The sequence below is a fragment of the Orycteropus afer genome, unplaced genomic scaffold, assembly GCF_000298275.1.
Source record: "Orycteropus afer afer isolate SDZICR_OR568_19922 unplaced genomic scaffold, OryAfe1.0 scaffold00104, whole genome shotgun sequence".
Lineage (NCBI taxonomy): Eukaryota > Metazoa > Chordata > Mammalia > Tubulidentata > Orycteropodidae > Orycteropus > Orycteropus afer.
This window is the reverse complement of record NW_006921691.1, coordinates 786023-804978: the sequence shown is the minus strand read 5'-3', so window position 1 is coordinate 804978 and position 18956 is coordinate 786023. Positions and strand designations below refer to the sequence as shown.

At 38.9% G+C, this 18956-nt stretch overlaps 1 protein-coding gene across 1 annotated transcript in view; it reads right to left on the bottom strand.

The window, feature by feature from the left end:
* The window catches only part of BDP1 (B double prime 1, subunit of RNA polymerase III transcription initiation factor IIIB), a 217727-nt gene that overhangs the window by 66973 nt on the left and 131798 nt on the right, over positions 1 to 18956 (bottom strand). Inside the window, exons 24-27 of the mRNA XM_007943362.1 lie at positions 14694 to 14891; positions 14243 to 14436; positions 11617 to 12004; positions 11071 to 11193 (exon numbers count right to left, since the gene is read on the bottom strand). Of these exons, the coding sequence (XP_007941553.1) occupies positions 11071 to 11193; positions 11617 to 12004; positions 14243 to 14436; positions 14694 to 14891 (903 nt within the window). The remainder of the gene's footprint in view (positions 1 to 11070; positions 11194 to 11616; positions 12005 to 14242; positions 14437 to 14693; positions 14892 to 18956) is intronic.

Here is an 18956-nt window from a genome sequence, read left to right as displayed (position 1 = left end):
AGTATGGCGATTCCTTAAAAAGTTGGAACTAGAAATACCATTTGATCCAGCCATCTCATTACTAGATCCTAAAGAAGTGAGAGCCAGGACAGATAAATGGGCACCCATGTTCATCGCAGCACTATTTACAATAGCAAAAAGATGGAAACTACCTAAGTGCCCATCAAAAGAAGAACAGATAACCAAACTATGGTACATACACACAATGGAATACTATGTAATACTAATAATAACAAAGAATCTACAAAACACCACATGATGTGGATGAACTTGGAGGACATAATACTAAGTGAAATAAGTCAATCACAGAAGGACAAATACTGTATTAGTTCATTATTGTAAAAAGTCAAGGAAAGGTTTATATATGGAAGGAAACTTTCTTTTTTGGTAACCTGGAGTGGGAGGGGAGAGGAGGGTACACTGCAAAAAAAGAGGGGAAAAAAAAGTAATTATGTGGGTAAATAAAGATGTCCACTGAACCAAAAACAAAAACAAAATGGTAGCATCAAGACTTCTGACAAAATGGCAGACTATGCACACATCCTACCCAGATGCTCTACAACAAAGACCTGAGAAACCAAATGAAACAGATGATAATCCTGGAACCCTCAGTGCCAAAGGAAAGGATAAGGAAGTGTATCAACTGCTGATTAGAAGAAACTGAACAAAAACCATGAACAAGAATATATATGGAGTGGTGAAGTGTCAAATGACCCAGCTTTACTGTGGCCATTTGAAATCATTGTAGACAGTGTTATAAATGAAGCAGGAATCAGAAATTCAGCTCAGCTTGCCCAGGACTGCACCAATGGCCACATGGTGGCTGGCAACCGGAAAGATGTGATCACCTCCTTAGTCCCCACACCCTCCCCAGGAACAGATATACATCTCCCACCCTGACCCACCCACTAGGCAGTAATACCTCTCCCTACGCTGCCCTAGCCACAGCAGAGATATGAGCCACGCCCTCATGAATTGGCCACCATGTGCACAACACCCCCATATTTAAAGGCAGGTGCTCTACATCTCCTTGACAATACAATGTGTTGCTGTGGTCCAGCCACCCCAGCCCCACTGCCTCCTTGGCTGGCAGAAGCGCTGTCCCAGACTCAAAACCCTACCCACAACCTCCTTGGCTGGCAGATACACCTTGCCAGAGCAGGCGTCCCAACCCCCACTGCCTTGTCAGCTGGCAGAAGTGCCATTCCAGACCAGATGCACAGCTCCCCACATTTCCTCCGCCAGGAGAAGTGCTTTCACAAACTGAGCACCCTGCCACCTCATCTGCTGGAAGAAGAGCATTCCCAAACCTAGGGATCTGCCTTGCATACCCTCCTTGGCCGGAAAAACACAATGACCCAAAACAGGCTCCCCACTCACTGCTGCCTCCTTGGGCTGGGGAAGCACACTGTCTCAGCCAGGGAACTCTGCCTTCCACTGCCTCCTAGGCCAGCACAAGCACCATCCTGGCCCAGGTCTCACCCCTCCACTGACTCCTTGACTAGCACTGCCCCAGACCAGGCAACCCAAAGCCTCCTCAACCAGCACAAGTGCCCTCCTGGACCCAGAGCCCAACCCCCAGGGATTTCTCAGCTGGCAGAGCATGATGACCCAGTCCATGTGCTCTGACCCCTGTGGCCTTCATGACCATCAGAGTGCTGTTTCAGAATGGGTGCCACACCCCATCACTGCTCTACCTTTCTCCTTTCTTTTTCTTTTTTTATTCTTCTCTTATATTTTAATCCTTTCTTTTTTGTTCTTCTGTTTTCTATTTTCCTTCTCCTTGACATTTGTTTTCTTTTTCCTTAAAATTATTTTTTGTTTGTATGTATATTTGTTTTACTTTCCCACTAGGCAGGAGACAGTAACCATGACCACAGTATCCAACCACACTCACCCCTTCTGCCACCCTACCCCCTAGCCAACTTCCACTACTAACTCTGGCATCATTTCATCGATAGACAGCAGCCAACACCAGCCCAGCCTGCTCTCAACAAACAACAGAGAACTGTGTATGCACTCCCATCCTCTACTGCATCCAGCAGGAGACAAATGGTGAATGCCTAAGTGCCTAAGTGAATGCCAAACTAGTGAGCAAAGTATCACACCCACCCTGCTCACCTGGACACAGCAAAACAAAGTAAAAAGCTGGGTAAAACACACTAACATACAATCATCAACTAAATATACATGCCTCACCCACAATGTCTCAGAGACAACAGACAAACTCAATTCACACAAAGTAATAAGACAAAGGCTCAAACAAGTGAATAAAATAAAGAGCCAGAAAATCTTTCGGAGGAAGGAATGGTATTGAAACTATCTGACAAAGAATTAAAAAGAATTGTATTTAGATCTTGTCAACAGAGTCAGACGGACATCCAGGAAAACACAGACAAAATTCTAAAAGAATTTAGGAAAACAATACAAGAAAATTGCCAAGAGAAATAGAAAATTAGAAACCACAGAAAACAGGACATAGAAATCAAGAAGATTAACATTAAGATTTCAGAAACAGATAATGCATTGCAAGGACACAGGAGCAGAAATGAAACAGTGAAAGACAGAATTAATGAAATTGAATAAAAATCCCTTAATACTAATCTGTTAGAGGAACAATCAGAAAAAAAAAAAAAAAATGAAACAAAATAAAGGAAACCTGAAAAATTATGCGAGACACCAACAAAAGAAATAACTTACATGTGATCAGAATTTCAGAATGGAAAGAGACAAAAAAAAAATCTCCAGAAAAACTGTAGAAAATTTGTTAGAACTAAGTTTCCCTAATATCATTAGGGGTAAGAATATATGTATGCATTCAAGAAGCTCAGTGAACCTCAGAAAAGGATACACTCCAAATGAAAATCACCAGAACATCATAATTAAACTTCCCAAAACTAAAGATAAAGAAAGAATCCTGAAAGCAGCACTGGAAAAACAAAAAGCTACCTACAAAGGAGAACCATTAAGACTCAGCTCTGATTTCTCAGCAGAAACTATGAAGGTGAAAAAGCGATGGAAGGACATACATAAAACCCTAAAAGAAAAAAATTGTGAACCAAGATTTATATATCCAGCCTAATCATCCCTCAAATATGATGGTGAAATTAGGATATTTCCAGATAAACAGAAGTAAATGGAATTTGTAAAAATCAGACCAACATGACAAGAAATACAAAAGGGAATCCTTCCAACAGAAAGCCAACAACAGGAAATAACAACCTGAGATTAACACACATGACAATATCACCCAGAAACTAACCCAGATATAGAAGCATCCAAAACAAAATAAAACCTGTAAAACTGAAAACAGGGAACTAGAGATGTGAATTTTTTAATGAGGACAACTACAAAGCAAAAAGAGGGAATAAAAGGTGTAGTTACAGAACTTCCAAATGAGTAAGATGATGTCAAGATAGACTGGACTGTTTTAAACTTGGGAAGAAACTAATAAATTACAGAGTAACCTCAAAGGATAGTGATAAGCTTTCTCATAAAAACAAAAAAGAAGAAAATACTAAAGATCTAGTAAACATTAAAACAACAACAGTGAGGGAAGGGAAATAAGAAAATCCATAAACAAAAGGACCTCAGCACAGAAAAATACATGGAATGAAGAAATCATCAGCATACAATCCCCAAAAAATACAATAAATACACACTTATTGTTAAGTAACTGAATGAAAATGGTTTAATGCACTAATCCAGACAAAGAGAGTAGCAGAATGCATAAGAAAACATAACCCATCAATATGCTATCTACAAGAGATGCACCTCAGACAAAAAGATAAAAATAAGCTTAAAAAAATCAAAGGACGGAAAAACACGCATCAAGAAAATGGCAACCAAGAAAAAGAGCAGAAGTGGCAACATTAATTTCTGATAAATTAGACATTAAGACAAAAACCAGCAAAAGATGCAAAGAATATTACCTATTAATTAAAGGGTCAATTCAACAAGAGAACATAACTGTAATAAATATCTATGCTCCCAATGAAAGAGCCCCAAAATACATACTCAGACTATAAAAAAACTGAAAACAAAATAGACAACTTCACAATAACAGGATAATTCAATACACAACTTTAGATGAAGGACAGAACAATAAGAAAGAAACTTAACAAAGACACAGAAGATCCAAACAACACCATCAACCAACCTAATGTCATAGATATATACAGAACCCTCCAAACAACAACATAATCTACATTCTTTTCTAGTATACATGGTACATTCTCAAGAATAGACCATATGGTAAGCCACAAAATAAGCCTCAATGAATTTAAAAACAACAAAATACTACAAAGCATCTTCTCAGATCACAATTCTATGAAACTGGAAATCAACAACAGGAAAAACAAGGAAAAAAATAAAATACACAGAAACAGAATAACACCTTACTTAAAAACTACTGGGTAATAGAAGAAACTAAAAAAATTCTTCGAATCAAACAAGACCAAAATCAGAACATACCAAAACCTTTCAGACACAGCAAAAGTAGTACTCAAAGGGCAATTTATAGCAATAAATGCACACATCAAAAAAGAAGAAAGAACTAAAATCAACATCTCCAACAACTATAAAAAAGAATAGCAAAAAAAGCCTCCAGTCCCAGAAGAAAGAAAGATTTGGGCAGAAATAAAACAGAGAATAGACACAGGACATAATCAGATACTTCACCAAAGAAGATACTCAGGAGGCCAACAAGCACATGAAGAAATGGGTGTAAACATTAGCCCATTAGAAACATACAAATCAAAACAACAAGATATCATTTCACTCCAGGACTAATAACCAAACCAAACCCACTGCTACAGAGTCAATTCTGACTTGTAACAACCCTACAGGACAGAGAACTGCTGCACAGGGTTTTCCAAGGCAGTAAACCTTTACAGAAGCAGACTGCCCCATCTTTCTCCTGTGGAACAGCTAGTAAGTTCAAACCACTGCCAAATACTTCAACCATTATGCCACCAGAGCTCCTTCTAGCATTAATAGCAAAGTTCAAAAAACAGAAAACAAGAAATGCTGGTGAGGAAATGGAGAGACTAGAACTCTCATACACTGCTGGGGGTACTGTAAAATGGTACAACCACTGTGGAAAATTGTATGGCACTTTCTTAAAAAAAAGTTGGAAACAGAAATACCATATTATCCAGCAATCCCACTCCAAAAAACCAAACTCAATGCCATTGAGTCGATTCTGACTCATAGTGACACCACCCTCTCGCTGGGTGGTGTCCAGCCTCCTTGGAAGGCTATAAATCTTTACAGAAGTAGATTGTCTGGTGACTTTGAACCGTTGACCTTCTGGTTAGCAACTAAACGCCTTATCCACTATGCAATCAGAGCTCCTTGGCAATCGTACTATTAGGTATATAATCCTAAGAAATAAGAGCTATGACACAAATAGATAAATGCCCACCCATGTTCACTGCAACACTACCCACAAGAGCAGAAAGATGGAACAACCTAAGTAAGTGTGCTCATGAATGGATAAACAAATTATGGAATATACACACAATGGAATATTACACAACATTAAAGAGTAATGATAAATTTGTAAAACATCTTATAACACAGATGAACTTGAAGGACACTATGCTGAGTGAAATTAGTCACTCACAAAAGAACAAATATTGTGAGACCACAATTATTAAAAGTCAAGAAAAGATTTTAACACAGAAAAAAACATTCTTTGATGGTTACCAGGGATGTGAGGGTAAGGCATACAATAAGGAAAGGCCTGCACAAAATGATCAAGGCAAAGGAAGACAATGGGAGAAGCAGAAGAGTTATAGGAAAACAAACGTAAATACTGTTAAATATACAATCCTGCAGTAACAAAAATAATAATCTACAAATACATAGACATGTAAACTGAACAGGTGTGGGAAGGCAAATGGGACTACACACATAAATATATATAGTTTTGACAGAGGATATTTCTACATATGTATTTACATATGCTCTAAATATATCCATGAATACAGTAGAGCATACAGGGGGCAAAGACATGAAAACTTCTCAACCATAAACAAGTATCTTGAGGGACTGAGTTGCTGGGTCTAGGGGATTAGGACCATAGTCTTGGTAGACACCAAAGTCAACTGACACAATATAGTCCACAAAGTCAGTGTTCTACATCCTACTTTGGTGAGCAGTGACTAGGTTCTTAAAAGCTTATGAGTGACTAAGGTGCAAGTACTGATCTCTCTCCGTCAGCAGCAAAGAACAGTAGAGAAAATCAAAGACACTTGAAAACAATCAGTCAAAGAACTAACAGACCATGCCAACCTCAGCCTCCATGATCCTGAAACCAGAAAAACTAGATGGTGCCCAGATACCACTACCGACCAGTCTAAAAGGAATCACAATAGAAGGTCCGGGATAGAATGGGAGATGAGTGTGGAACAAAACTTGAAAATCACAAAAAAAAGACCAGGCTCACTGGTCACACAGAGACTGGAGAACCCTCAAGACTATAAACCTTTGTCACTCTTCAAACCTACAACTGAACTCACCCCATGGCTCAACTTTCGGTCCATGATACACAGGTCTATCAGGTGAATAATAACACCAGGGAGGCACACACTGTTTAGAATAATCAAATCATCTGAGATCAAGAGGGCAGTAGGTACCCAGAGACAAAAGTTCAGAAGGCAGGAAGATACAAGAAAGAGGGAGGAAGGAAAACAAAAACAGAGAGAGGAAGCAGGATTGAGTACTGTTGTGGGGACTGCAATCAATGGCATGAACCAAAATGTATGTGAATCGTGGAATGGAAAACTGGTTGGGTAAGTAAACTTTCATCCAAATCACAACCAAAATTTAAATTAAAAAAATGAGCATCTCAACAAAAAAAATTAGTTGAGATCCAGCAATGAACAATCTGAAAATCAAATAAATAATACCATTTTTTATCAGCATCTAAAAGAATAGAATATCTACGAATAAATTTAAGCAGGGAAGTAAAAGACTTGTACACTGAAAACTACAAAATTTGCTAAAATAAATTAAAGATGATCTAAATAATTTGAAAGTCATTCATATTCATAAACTGGGTGACTAAATATTGTTAAGATGTCAATATTACCCCAAAGCAATCTAGAGATTCAACACAATCGCTATCAAAGTTCCTGTAGCTTTTTGGGTTTTTTTTTTTCGCAGAAATTGAAGGCTAATCCTCCAATTCATATGGAATTGCAAGAGATCCAGAATAGCCAAAACAATTCTGAAAAAAGAAGGATAAAATACCAGGATTCACACTGCCCAATTTCAAAACTTACTACAAACACTAACTCAAAAAAACTCACTGCTATCGAGTCACTTGTGACTCATAGTGACCCCTTTTGGATTCCTGAGGCAGTAAATCTTTACGGAAGTAGATTGCCCAGCCTTCCTTCCACAGAGTGGCTAGTGGGTTTGAACCACCAACCTTCTGGTTATCAGTCAAATACCTTAGGCACTATGCCACCAGAGCTACAAACAGTAATCAAGGTAAATGTGGAATTAGCAAAATGACAGACATAGATCAATGAGAGAACTGACAGTCCAAAAATGAACCAAAAGACTTATAGTGAATTGACCAGCCTCTTCAACAAATGGTGCTGGGAAATGATGCAAAAGAATGAAATTAAGCCTTTACCTCAAATATACATAAAAATTAACTCAGAACAGATCAAGACCTAAATGTTATGAGCTAAAACTATAAAAATCTTGGAAGAAAACATAGGACTAAATCTTTTTGACCTTTGATTTGGCAAATGATTTTTATATATGACACCAAAAGCACAAGCAACAAAAGAAATAACAGGTAAATTAGATTGTATCAAAACTGAAAAAAAGTTTTGCCTCAAAGGACACCATATTAAGAAAGTAAAAGACAACCCACAGAACAGTAGAAAATATTTGAAAATCATATATCTGATAAGGGCCATGGAATCAGAATATATAAAGAACTCAACAAAAAAGAAATAAATAATTTAAATATGGACAAAAGACATCAATATACACTTCTCCAATAAACACATGAAAAGATGCTTGACACTATTAATTATCAGGGAATTGCAAATCAAAACTATAACGATACTACTTCACATTTATTAGTAGAAGACTTGTACACTGAACAATGAACAAGTGTTGGCAAGAATGCAGAGAAATCAGAACTCTCATACTTCTGATGAAAAAGTAAAATGGTACACTCACTGTGGTGGTTAAGTTTGTGTGTCAACTTGGCTGGGCCTGGTTGAATGGCTGGGCAGCTGGTGGTAGTATTCTCCATAATGAGACTGGCAATCAGCTCCATGGTGGGACCTACCACAACTAGCTGAGTAGCAGCTGCTTTGGGTATGTGGTCTGCTTCCCATATATAAAAAACAGCTTTAGGAATGGTCTCTAGCTTGTGGCACGCTTGGACCCTGCATGTAGCCATGTCATTGTTCAGCAGCCTGCCATGCTCTGCCAACCTTGGGACTTAAATGGACTTGAATTAATGGCCTGCTGTGTGATTGGTAACATCGGGTCTGTGCCATTTTATTTGTTGACCTTGGGCTTGTTAGCCTCTGCAGCCAGCAGCTGTCTGAGTGAAGAGATATCTCTAGCTTCAGTGGGCTGGGAGCAAGAGGCAGAGCTGAAGCCCAAGGTCGAGGGGCTTTCACACAGCCCTAGAGCCTGGCACTTTGAACTTGGACTTCTAGCCTCCCGAGCTGTAAGAGAATAAACTCCTGTTTGTTAAGGCCATGCCATTTGTGGTATATTCCTGTCAGAGCGGCACTAGGTAACCAGAACAGGTACGTTCTTGACCTGAGACCTGGCAGAGAGACCCCGGCATATGGCATGAGAGACAGCAGGAGCAGAGTCAAAAGACTGGCATGAGACATGGCAGGAGCAGAGTTGAGAGACCAGCATGAGAGATGGCAGAAGTAGAGCCGAAAGAACCAGCATGAGATAGCAACAGCCTTACCAGGCCATGCAGGAGAAAGCTGGATACCACTGTGCAGGCGGCTTCCTGGCGGAGTGGGTTGCTTTGGGCATTAATTGGTAGAGGAGACCGGCATGAAATGGACTAGCAGGTTAGCTGGTCCAAGGAGCAAGAAAGCTGAGTGCTTCTGGGGCAGGAAGATTTCCAGTGGAGTGGGTTGCCTTTCCATTAATCACCAGAAGCAGAGAGACCAAGGAAAGGAGAAGTAGAGGTGCCTCAGCCTCAAGGGTAGGACCATGGCTTTGGGGCTGAAACCACCACAGCCCCCTAGATTTCAAAAAGCCAGACTTTCACCAACTTGGTTATGGACTGTGGGGCTGCTCGTTCATGTGAGCTAGTGGGATGGAGTCAAGCCACTGCCCAAGAGTGAGGGGGCAGGGCTGCCATGCCCAAGAGGGAGAGAAACGTGGCCCGCCAGGCCAACGGGGTAAGGTCACCACTCAGGAACTAGGGAACTGGAGTTACCCAGTGGAAGAGATCTGTACAGATACCACCCACTGAAGATCTGTACAGGTGCCAAGTTGAGTGGCTGGGCAGTGGTAGTATTCCCCATGATGAGACTGGTCATCAACTCCATGGTGGGACCTATCACAAGCAGCTGAGTAGCTGCTTTAGGGATGTGGTCTGCTTTCTGTATATAAGAAATAGCTTTGGGAATGGTCTCTAGCTTATGGCACGCTTGAACCCTGCATGTAGCCATGTTGTTGTTCAGCAGCCTGCCATGCTCTGCCAACCTTGGGACTTTCAATGGACTTGAATTAATGGCCTGCCATGTGGTTTGGTAACATCGGGACTGTGCTTTTTTACTTGTCAACCTTGGGCCTGTCAGTCTCAGCAGCCAGCAGCTGTCTGAGTGAAGAAAAGCCTCTATCTCCAGTGGGCCGGGAGAAGGAGGGAGAGCTGAACCCCAAGGTTGAGTGGCTTTCACCTAGCCCCTAGAGCCTGGCACTTTGAATTCAGACTTAAAGCCTCCAAACTAAGGGAATAAACTTCTGTTTGTTAAGGCCATCCCATTGGTGGTATATACTCCTGTCAGAGTGGCACTATATAACCAAAAGTCACTTTAAAACAGTCTGACAGTTTCCTAACATGATTAAACACAACATAATCATATGACCCAGCAATTCCATTCATAGATACATACCCAAGAGAAATGAAAACACATGTTCACAGAGAAACCTGTACATAAATGTTTAAGGAAGTATTATTCATAACAGCCAAAAGGTGGAAACACTAAATATCCATCAACAGACCAAGGGATAAACAAAATATGGTATGTTTACAGTAGAATACCATTGCTGTTAGGTGCCACTGAGTCAGGTCCAACTCATAGCAACCATATATATAACAGAATGAAACGATATTACTTGGGTCATAAAAAGGAATAAATACTGATACATGTTACAACATGGATGAACCTAGAAAACATCGTGCTAAGTTTAAAAAGCCAGTTACAAAAGAACACATACTTACTGTATGATTCTATTCATATAAAAAGTCCAGCACAGAGAAACTTACTGAGACAGAAAGTAGATTAGTGGTTGCTTAGTGCTGGGAGTGAGAGATGGGAAGATAGTGGAGTAACAACTAAAGGATATGAAGTTCCTTTTTGAGGCAATAAAAAATGTTCTATAATTAATTGTGGAAATGATTGCACACATCTATGAATATACTAAAAACCACTGAATCCTACATTTTAAATGGATTAAGTAAATAGTATCTGAAGTGTATTCAGTAAAGCTATTTTCAAAAAATTACAAACTATAAATTATTCCAAGTCTTCATTTGCCAAAACAAATGGGGAAGAGTGTGAAACTAAATATATTTAAATAATTTACATTTATTATAGATTTAATGAAAAAGAATTTAGCATATGCCTATGAGTATATTAAGAACTATATATCCACACACAAATCAATGCTTCCCAAGCCAAATATAAAAACTCCACTAGTTTCTACTATCTACACTTATACCTCCCTATATGAGAGAAAGTAACTGTTTGTAAACCTAAAGCTATCAAAATAAACTCCTAGTCTTTGAAAAGTAAGCAACAAACAAAAGGCAAAAACATTAAAATGGATGCTTACAATTGATAATGCACTCAAATTTTCTTCTTGTTTCATCTCCTGAGTAGTAACATCTGTGTTTGAGAAATGATGTTCAACAGTATCTATGCATGTGGTATCTGGGACATTCACAGTTATTTCAAGCTGTCAAAATGGAAAGTTTCATTATTTCATTTTGGTGCACCACAAACACCAAAACCAAAACCTCATTTCCCACATGAATCCAAAAATCAAAATGTTAAACAGAATAATCCACATTAAAAAACTAAAACATAGTTAATTCTTAAACTGATTAATAGCAACGTGGCAAAAGTAAAATGTTTACGATTGATTGCTGAAGATTCTGTGCTTATTACAACCAGTGAACAAAATTTTCCAAGGCTAATATTCTTAGTGCTTGGCATTCCACTAAGCACCAAACAAAACATGTTTGTTAGAGTTTATTTAAGAGAATGATCTATTCAAATTCTATTAATAACTAAGAGAAGAAATAATGATCTACTAAAAGAAAAATGAGAATAAACAAAGATCAGTGCCAAGGATTCAAAAGAAAAAGAAAAACTATACCTCTTCCATTGTTTCCTCAATCTGTGTAGCAACAGGTTCAGGAGATCTAAGACCAAGGGGTACAAAGACCGGAGCTTTGTTTACTTCTTCTGGAGCAAGATGATAGCTTTCTTCCTCATAGTCAGATGCAAAATCTTCATCATCATCATCTTCTTCTTCCTGGGAAGCCCGAAGAGTCACCAGCACAGACTTTGAAGCTCTAGGTTCTTTCTTAGAGCTCTTGCCCCGATTTCGCTTTGATGCACGCCCTTTGGTGACATTTGGTTTGCTCTTTCGATGAATTTTCCTTTCATTGTGACCTATCTCACATTCAGAGGCAGAAGAGATAGCTGTTCTTCGATCTAGTGCAATTTTGGAGTAATTTGGTTCTTTCAATAATCGTGGACAGCTGAGGATTTAATCAAACAACAATATGGTCATTATATGTACGAGGATCATTTTTATAGACAACCAAACTTTTAGAGTGCAATTCCAGTTCAAGCCTTTAAAATAAAAACTCCCACCACCTATTCTTTCAAAAAATTCTGTTCTGAGGAGAGAAAAGACTTTACTGTCACTACTACTTTATTTCTTATTCATAGTTAGTTCTTAGTTATCTACCTAAAAAATTGTCATAGTAACTTTTAAATTGTGGGCCATTTTTGTCTTACTATATATAAATGAAAATGAACTACAGACTGGCAACAGAAAAAAAAGGGATAAAAGACACTGAGTCAATACATAGAGTATAACCAAAACCCAAACTCACTGCCATCAAGTCGATTCCAACTTACAGCAACCTCCATTGGGTTTCCAAGGCAGTAAATCCTTATGGAAGTGGATTGCCCCATCTTCTTCCTGCAGAGTAGCTGGTGGGTTCGAACCCTCAACCTTCTGATTAGCAGTCAAATGCCTTAGGCACTATGCCACCACAGCACCTTACATACAGTATAAAAAACCAAACTCACTGCTGTCAAGTCAGATAATTCATAGCAATCCCTCCTTGGGTTTCCAAGGCAGTATCACTACAGAAGTAGATTGCCTAACCTTCCTTCCAAGGAGTAGCTGGTGGGTTTAAACTGGCAGCCTTCTGTTGGCTATCAAATGCCTTAGGCACTATGCCACCAGAGCTCCTCAACATATAGTATAGGGGATCAAAAAGTGAAACTGGATTATCTTATTGGGTAAGCAGATTAGGTTAAAAGAAAAGGTGCCTTTCACAGAACTCTGGTTGGAGAATAAGCATGTAACCCAAAAACCACGACAGCATGCTGAAGGAAATAAGTCAGACACAAAATTTTAGACAAACGTTGTATAATCTGTCCACATGCCATACCAAAACTGGCAAATGTTTAGAGATAAAAAGTGGTTATTAGGGGCTGGGGAAAGAGGGGAATGGGGAAGAAGTGCTTAATGGATACACAGTTTCTGTTTGGGGAGATGAAAATGTTTGGAAACAGAAAGTGGGGATGAATGCACAATAATGTGAATGTAAATGATGTTGTTAGGTGTCTTTGGTTGGTTCTGACCCATAGCGACCTTATATACAAGACAACGAAACACTGCCTGGTCTGCGCCATCCTCCTCCTAACTACTGCCATGCTTGAGCCCATCATCACAGCCACGGTGTCATTCCATCTCATTGAGGGTCTTTCCCCTTTTTCGCTGACTCTCTACTTTACCAAGCATGATATCCTTCTCCATGGACTGGTCCCTTCTGGCAACATGATCAAAGTAGGTGAGATAAAATACGTCATTCTCACTTCTAAGGAGCATTCTGGCTGTACTTCCTTCAAAACAGATTTGTTCATTCTTCTAGCAGTACAGGGTACATTCAACATTCTTCAGCCACACCACAATTCAAATGTAATGATTCTTCTGTAGTTTTCCTTATTCACTGTTCAGCTCTCACATGCATGAGTCTACTGAAAATACCATAGCTTAGATCAGGAGTACCTCAGTCTTCAAGTGACATCTTTGTTCTTTAACACTTTAAAAGAGGTTTTTTCGCAGCTGATCTGCCCAATGTAATATATCTTTCAATTTCCTGACTGCTGCTTCCATGGGTATTGATTGTGGATCCAAGTAAAACTGATGATTGTTTCAATTGTTGATTGTGTATCAAGTGAAATCCAAGTGAACGTAATTAACACCAATAAATTGCATACTTGAAAATGGTTAGAATGGCATATATAGTCAAAATAAAAAAAAGCAAAGAAAAGGAGAGGGGAGAACAGAAAAATCCATCAGAGCAATGCTGCTTAGAACTTTGGTTTCTTTCCACTTTCCTTGAAAACTATAGAAGAAGTGCTTTACTCATGTGTTTGGGACCCCATTTGAATTACCACTCTAATTACTTGGGTAATACACACTACTTTTTGGTCAGGCTTCTACTAATGTCTAGTATACTCGACACTCAAATTTTAAAGCCAGGAAAGAGAAATCTTACTAAGTAGAACTAAAATACATAATTTTAGGAAATAGGAATCAACAGTGGGGAAAAAAACATACCTGTCAATAAAAAAACTATTTCCACGTCTGTTAACAAGTCATCTTTTTGCTATAACAGTAAGCTATGTAAAGCTCTCATAAGGAATGAGTGATTTTTATTTCCCATTTTCAAAGCACTTGTTAAATAAAACTTTACCTTGCCGGTTTACTGAGATACTGCTCTTTAATAATTGAAGACACAGAATTATCCCCCGAAGTTTCCTTTGTAGCACTTCCCAATGGTCCAAGTTCTTCAGACTGAGCATCTTTTTTGGCTAAGACAGGTTCTTTAGGACCTATATAATCTTTTCTTGCTGAAATCTCCAGAGATGTCAGAAGCTTGGTCTTTTTCTTAAATTTAAGAAGAAATAGCTCATATTACCATTGAAACAATCTGTGTTAATTCGGTTTGGTAATTTGGCTTAAAAAAAACTCTGAGCTTACACACACACAACTTAATTTCTAAATTCTTATAGTAGTGGAAAGTCATTCAATTTTCATGAAAAGAGTCATACATACAAAAGGCAAAGCTGTGTGTTTTTAATTCTCTCCTACATGACCCAGACAAAATAGAACTCAGTGACAAAAATTATTTTTTCCAAACTTACTTTAGGAAGGAACTGGATGTCAGAATCTCCTTGCTGCAGCAAATTACCTTCTGGCTTTCTTGCCTCACTATGATCTGCCATGTCTTTTTCTGGTTCTGGTTCCTTTCTTTTGCTGTGCGCCATTCTCAAATTTGGCTTAGCCTTCTGAGATTGCCTTCTTACCAACTGGGTTGGACTAGGAGCATAAGTTTTATGCTCCTCTCTGGAATGAAATGTAAATCATATTCGAGAACAAAAAAAAAAAAATTCTTTTAAATCAAACAGTTTTGGACATAAAACTAATGTATGTTCAAAGGACTAAAAACTGGCTATCAAACCACATATGTAAAATGGAGCCACAAATGTAGACATAAAATGAAGAACATAAAATATCTTATTATTTCTATATTCTTTATAGGAGCTCTGGTGGCATAGTTCCTAAGGCATCTGACTGTTAACCAGAAGGTTGGAGGTTCAAACCCACCGGCCACTCCATGGAAAGAAGACTGGGCAATCTAATTCTGTAAAGATTTACCACTTCAGAAACCCAAAGGGGGTTGCTATGAGTCTGAATTGACTTGATGGCAGTGAGTTTGGTTTTGGTTTTATATTTTTTATAGCCTGAGGAATAGCTTCATAATATTCTTAATCTATTTTTACTTTATTTATAGATTCTGGTGTCTAGTGTCTCTCTGAAAATTAAATAATTTTACTTGAAGTAATTGTCAGAGAAACAGTGAGTAAAAAAACAGTATGCCAGTAGTTGAGGATGAATATCATAATGACACTTTCAACAATGCCTTCAACAAGGATCTGAAGTATAAATAAATGTAGTATGGTCACAACTACCTTGGTCCTTCTGGCTTAACACAGAACTTGAGAACTACAGTCTGTTATCTCACCACATGCCTGTCAACTCATAGGAAAGGATTTACTGAGAGCCAATGTTATAAAATTCCCAATACAGCCCATTTGTATCTGTTAAGTCAGAGAAACCCAAGGTTTTAACAGTCAACAGAGTAGAGTAAAAATTTCCTGGGAAGTATTTAATATATACTTGAGCCCAATATGCTACTGAGGTCAAAAGGGACAATAAAATGCTAGACATAGAAATAAGCTAATTTAAAAATTATACAAAGATAGTTACTCTAAAGAAAATATTAGTTACGGTACATCTAATAGGTGGAATAAACTTCACTAGTAAGAAAAGCTCTGGTAGCATAGTGCCTAAGGCACTTGACTGCTAACCAGAAGGCTGGCGGTTCAAACCCACCACCACTCCTCGGAAGGAAGGTTGGGCAATCCTACTTCTGTAGTGATATTGCCTCGGAAACGCAAGGAGGGGTCGCTTTGAGTCGGGGCCAACTCGACGGCAAATAAAAACAACAACAACAACAAGAAAAGGTTAAAAATTAGAAAGGGGTATTGGTTTCCCTATAAAAACACTCCAAACTCACTGCCATTGAGTCAATTCTGACTCACAGTGACCCCTTCTGGGTTTCTGAGATGGTAAATCTTTACAGAAGGAGATTGCCCAGTTTTCCTTCTGTGGAGTGGCTGGTGGATTTGAACACCAACCTTCTGATTAGCAGTGAAATGCCTTAGGCACTACACCACCAGAGCTCTTTTGGTTTCCCTATAGGAAGTTTAAAAGTTGGATCTCTCTCATCAAGAAATAAAAAGGTTAAATATAAAAACTTAAAACATGTGGTCTCTTTCATGACTAAGATAGGAGTGCCTATGCAACTACAGGAATTTGCTAATCTGAAAGTCATAAATCCTGAAAACTTAACTTTTTACTGTCTTGGTTCACTAGTGCTGCTATAACAGAAATACCACAAATGGACGGCTTTAACAAACAGGAATTTATTCTCTTACAGTTTAAGACACTAGAAATCCAAATTCAGAGTGCTGCCTCCAGGAGCTGGGTGAAGGCTCCCTGACGCTGGGCTTTAGCTCTACCTCTTATTCCAGGCCCACTGGAGCCAGACACATCTCCTAACTCAGGCAGCTGCTGGCTGCTGAAGCTGATGAACCCAAGGTTGGCAGGAAAAATGTCACAGTCCCAACATCAGCACACAACACAGCAGGCCACTAGTTCAAGTCCAGGTAAAATCCCAGTACTGGCAGGCAATATGGCATGCCACTGAGATGAAGACTCAGCCAAATGCAGGATCCAAATGTGATAAAAGCTACAGACCTTTCCCAAAGCTTCTCCTTATATCCTGGAGCAGGCCACACCCCAAAGGCAGTTCCCTTTCCACTGATTAAGGTGTCACAGCAGATTCCACCATGGTGTTGATTCCAATCTCATCGTGGGGAATAATGACATCCAGCTGCCAAGACACTCAGAACCACAGCCCAGCCAAGTTGACACACAACCTTAACTACCACAAAAACTAAACTTCTAATGTTACTTTGAGCAAGTTATAGAAATATTTGATTTAATCAATTATAAATAAGAACATTAGAAAAGGCTGAATTCAAAGGTCACTCATCTGTCACTTTGTCATACTGTGGTGGCTTGCATGTTGCTGTCAGGCTGGAGGCTATGCCACCAGTATTTCAAATACTAGCAGGGTCACCCATGGTGGACAGGTTTCATCAGAGCTTCCAAACTAAGGTAGACTCGGAAGAAAGAAGGGGCCATCCACTTCTCAAAGAATTGGCCAGAGAAAACTTGATGAACAGCAGTGAAATGCTGTCTGATGTATTACTGAAAAACTTTATGAATAGCTCTGAAACACTGTCAACAATGGGCTCTGGTACAGCAAGGACTGTGAGGATGGCCCATAACCGAGCAGTGTATGGTTCTGTTGTACACAGGGTCACTCTGAGTTAGACTACTTGATGGCACCTAAGAACAACAGTCTCAGAGTTAAACTCAAAATCCTTACAATGGCCCTACATAATCTGCCCTCCTCTACCCTCAACCGTCACATCTCTTGAAATTCAGCTTCCTTTATTTTACTTTTTCAGTTGTGCTGGCCTCTTTGCTGCTCTTCAAATATTTCAGGCATGATCTTGCTTTAATGCTTTCGAATGCTGTTCCCTCTTCCTCTGGGCAACCCCTTAATTTGCTTCCTTCCTGCTTTCAGGTCTATTTCCCAAAACACCAACTCCTCACTTATCAACATGGTTAGGTTCCAAAGACCAGCTTGTTATGTGAAATTTGCATTACGTAAAAATGGAGTATGAGCACATCAGATCACAAAATGAAGGATGATTACATCATTATAAAACTTCCAAATTACATCATTACATAACTGCCAAACCACTGAGAATTACTAGTTAAGTTGACACATAACCTTAACCATCACAGCCAGTTTTACTCTTACCTAGTACCTCAGTGTTCATTATAGCCAAATGTATGTTGAAGTGTGAAATAGTCATATAGCAGATTTTCTACTATTGTCATAAATGTGAAATGCTGGATAACAAGATAGTTGATAAGTGAGGAGTAGGTGTAGTACCTTCTTCATCTAATTAGAGAGGGCAAAAAGAATAAAATAACACCTCTTCTGAAGTTCCCTCCAAAAAGCTAGGTAATTCTATATAATTAAAGGAAGGTGGAATGTTCAAAGTAACATGCTATAGACATTGTGGAGCAGAATTAATAAAGACTTCATTAAAACACATCCCATTTACAAAGATGGTGTAGTAAACAATGAATCATGAATTATATCCAGGAAAGGTATTTTTATCTTCCTTACATAAAAAAAGGAAAAACTTCTTACTTTAATAGCAATAATAACAAAGCAACAGAAAGCAGTTCTGAAATTTCTTCATCCACTGGCATATCTCATTTTTTTAAAAATTCCCACTATGCAACCCTAAAGAATAATGTAGAACTTGCAAAACACCGCATAGCATGGAAAAACTTGGAGGACATTATGCTGAGTGGAACAGGTCAACAGAAGGATAAATACTCTATTAGTCCACTATTGTAAAAAATCAAGGAGAGGTTTATATATGGAAGGAAACTTTCTTTGTTAGTTACCAGGACGGGATGGGAGGGAAGGGAAAATTTCCAGACAGGTTGGGGGGGGGGGAGATAAATGTATACATATATGAGCATACATATATGTGAGCTCTGGTGGTACAGTGCCTAAGGCATTTGACTGCTAACCAGAAGGCTGGCGGTGCAAATCCACCAGCCACTCCTCGGAAGCAAGACTAGGCAAGCTACTTCCATAGTGACACCACCTCAGAAACCCAAGGAGGGGTTGCTATGAGTCAGATTCAACTTGATAGCAGTGAGTTTGGTTTTTTTTGTTAACATAT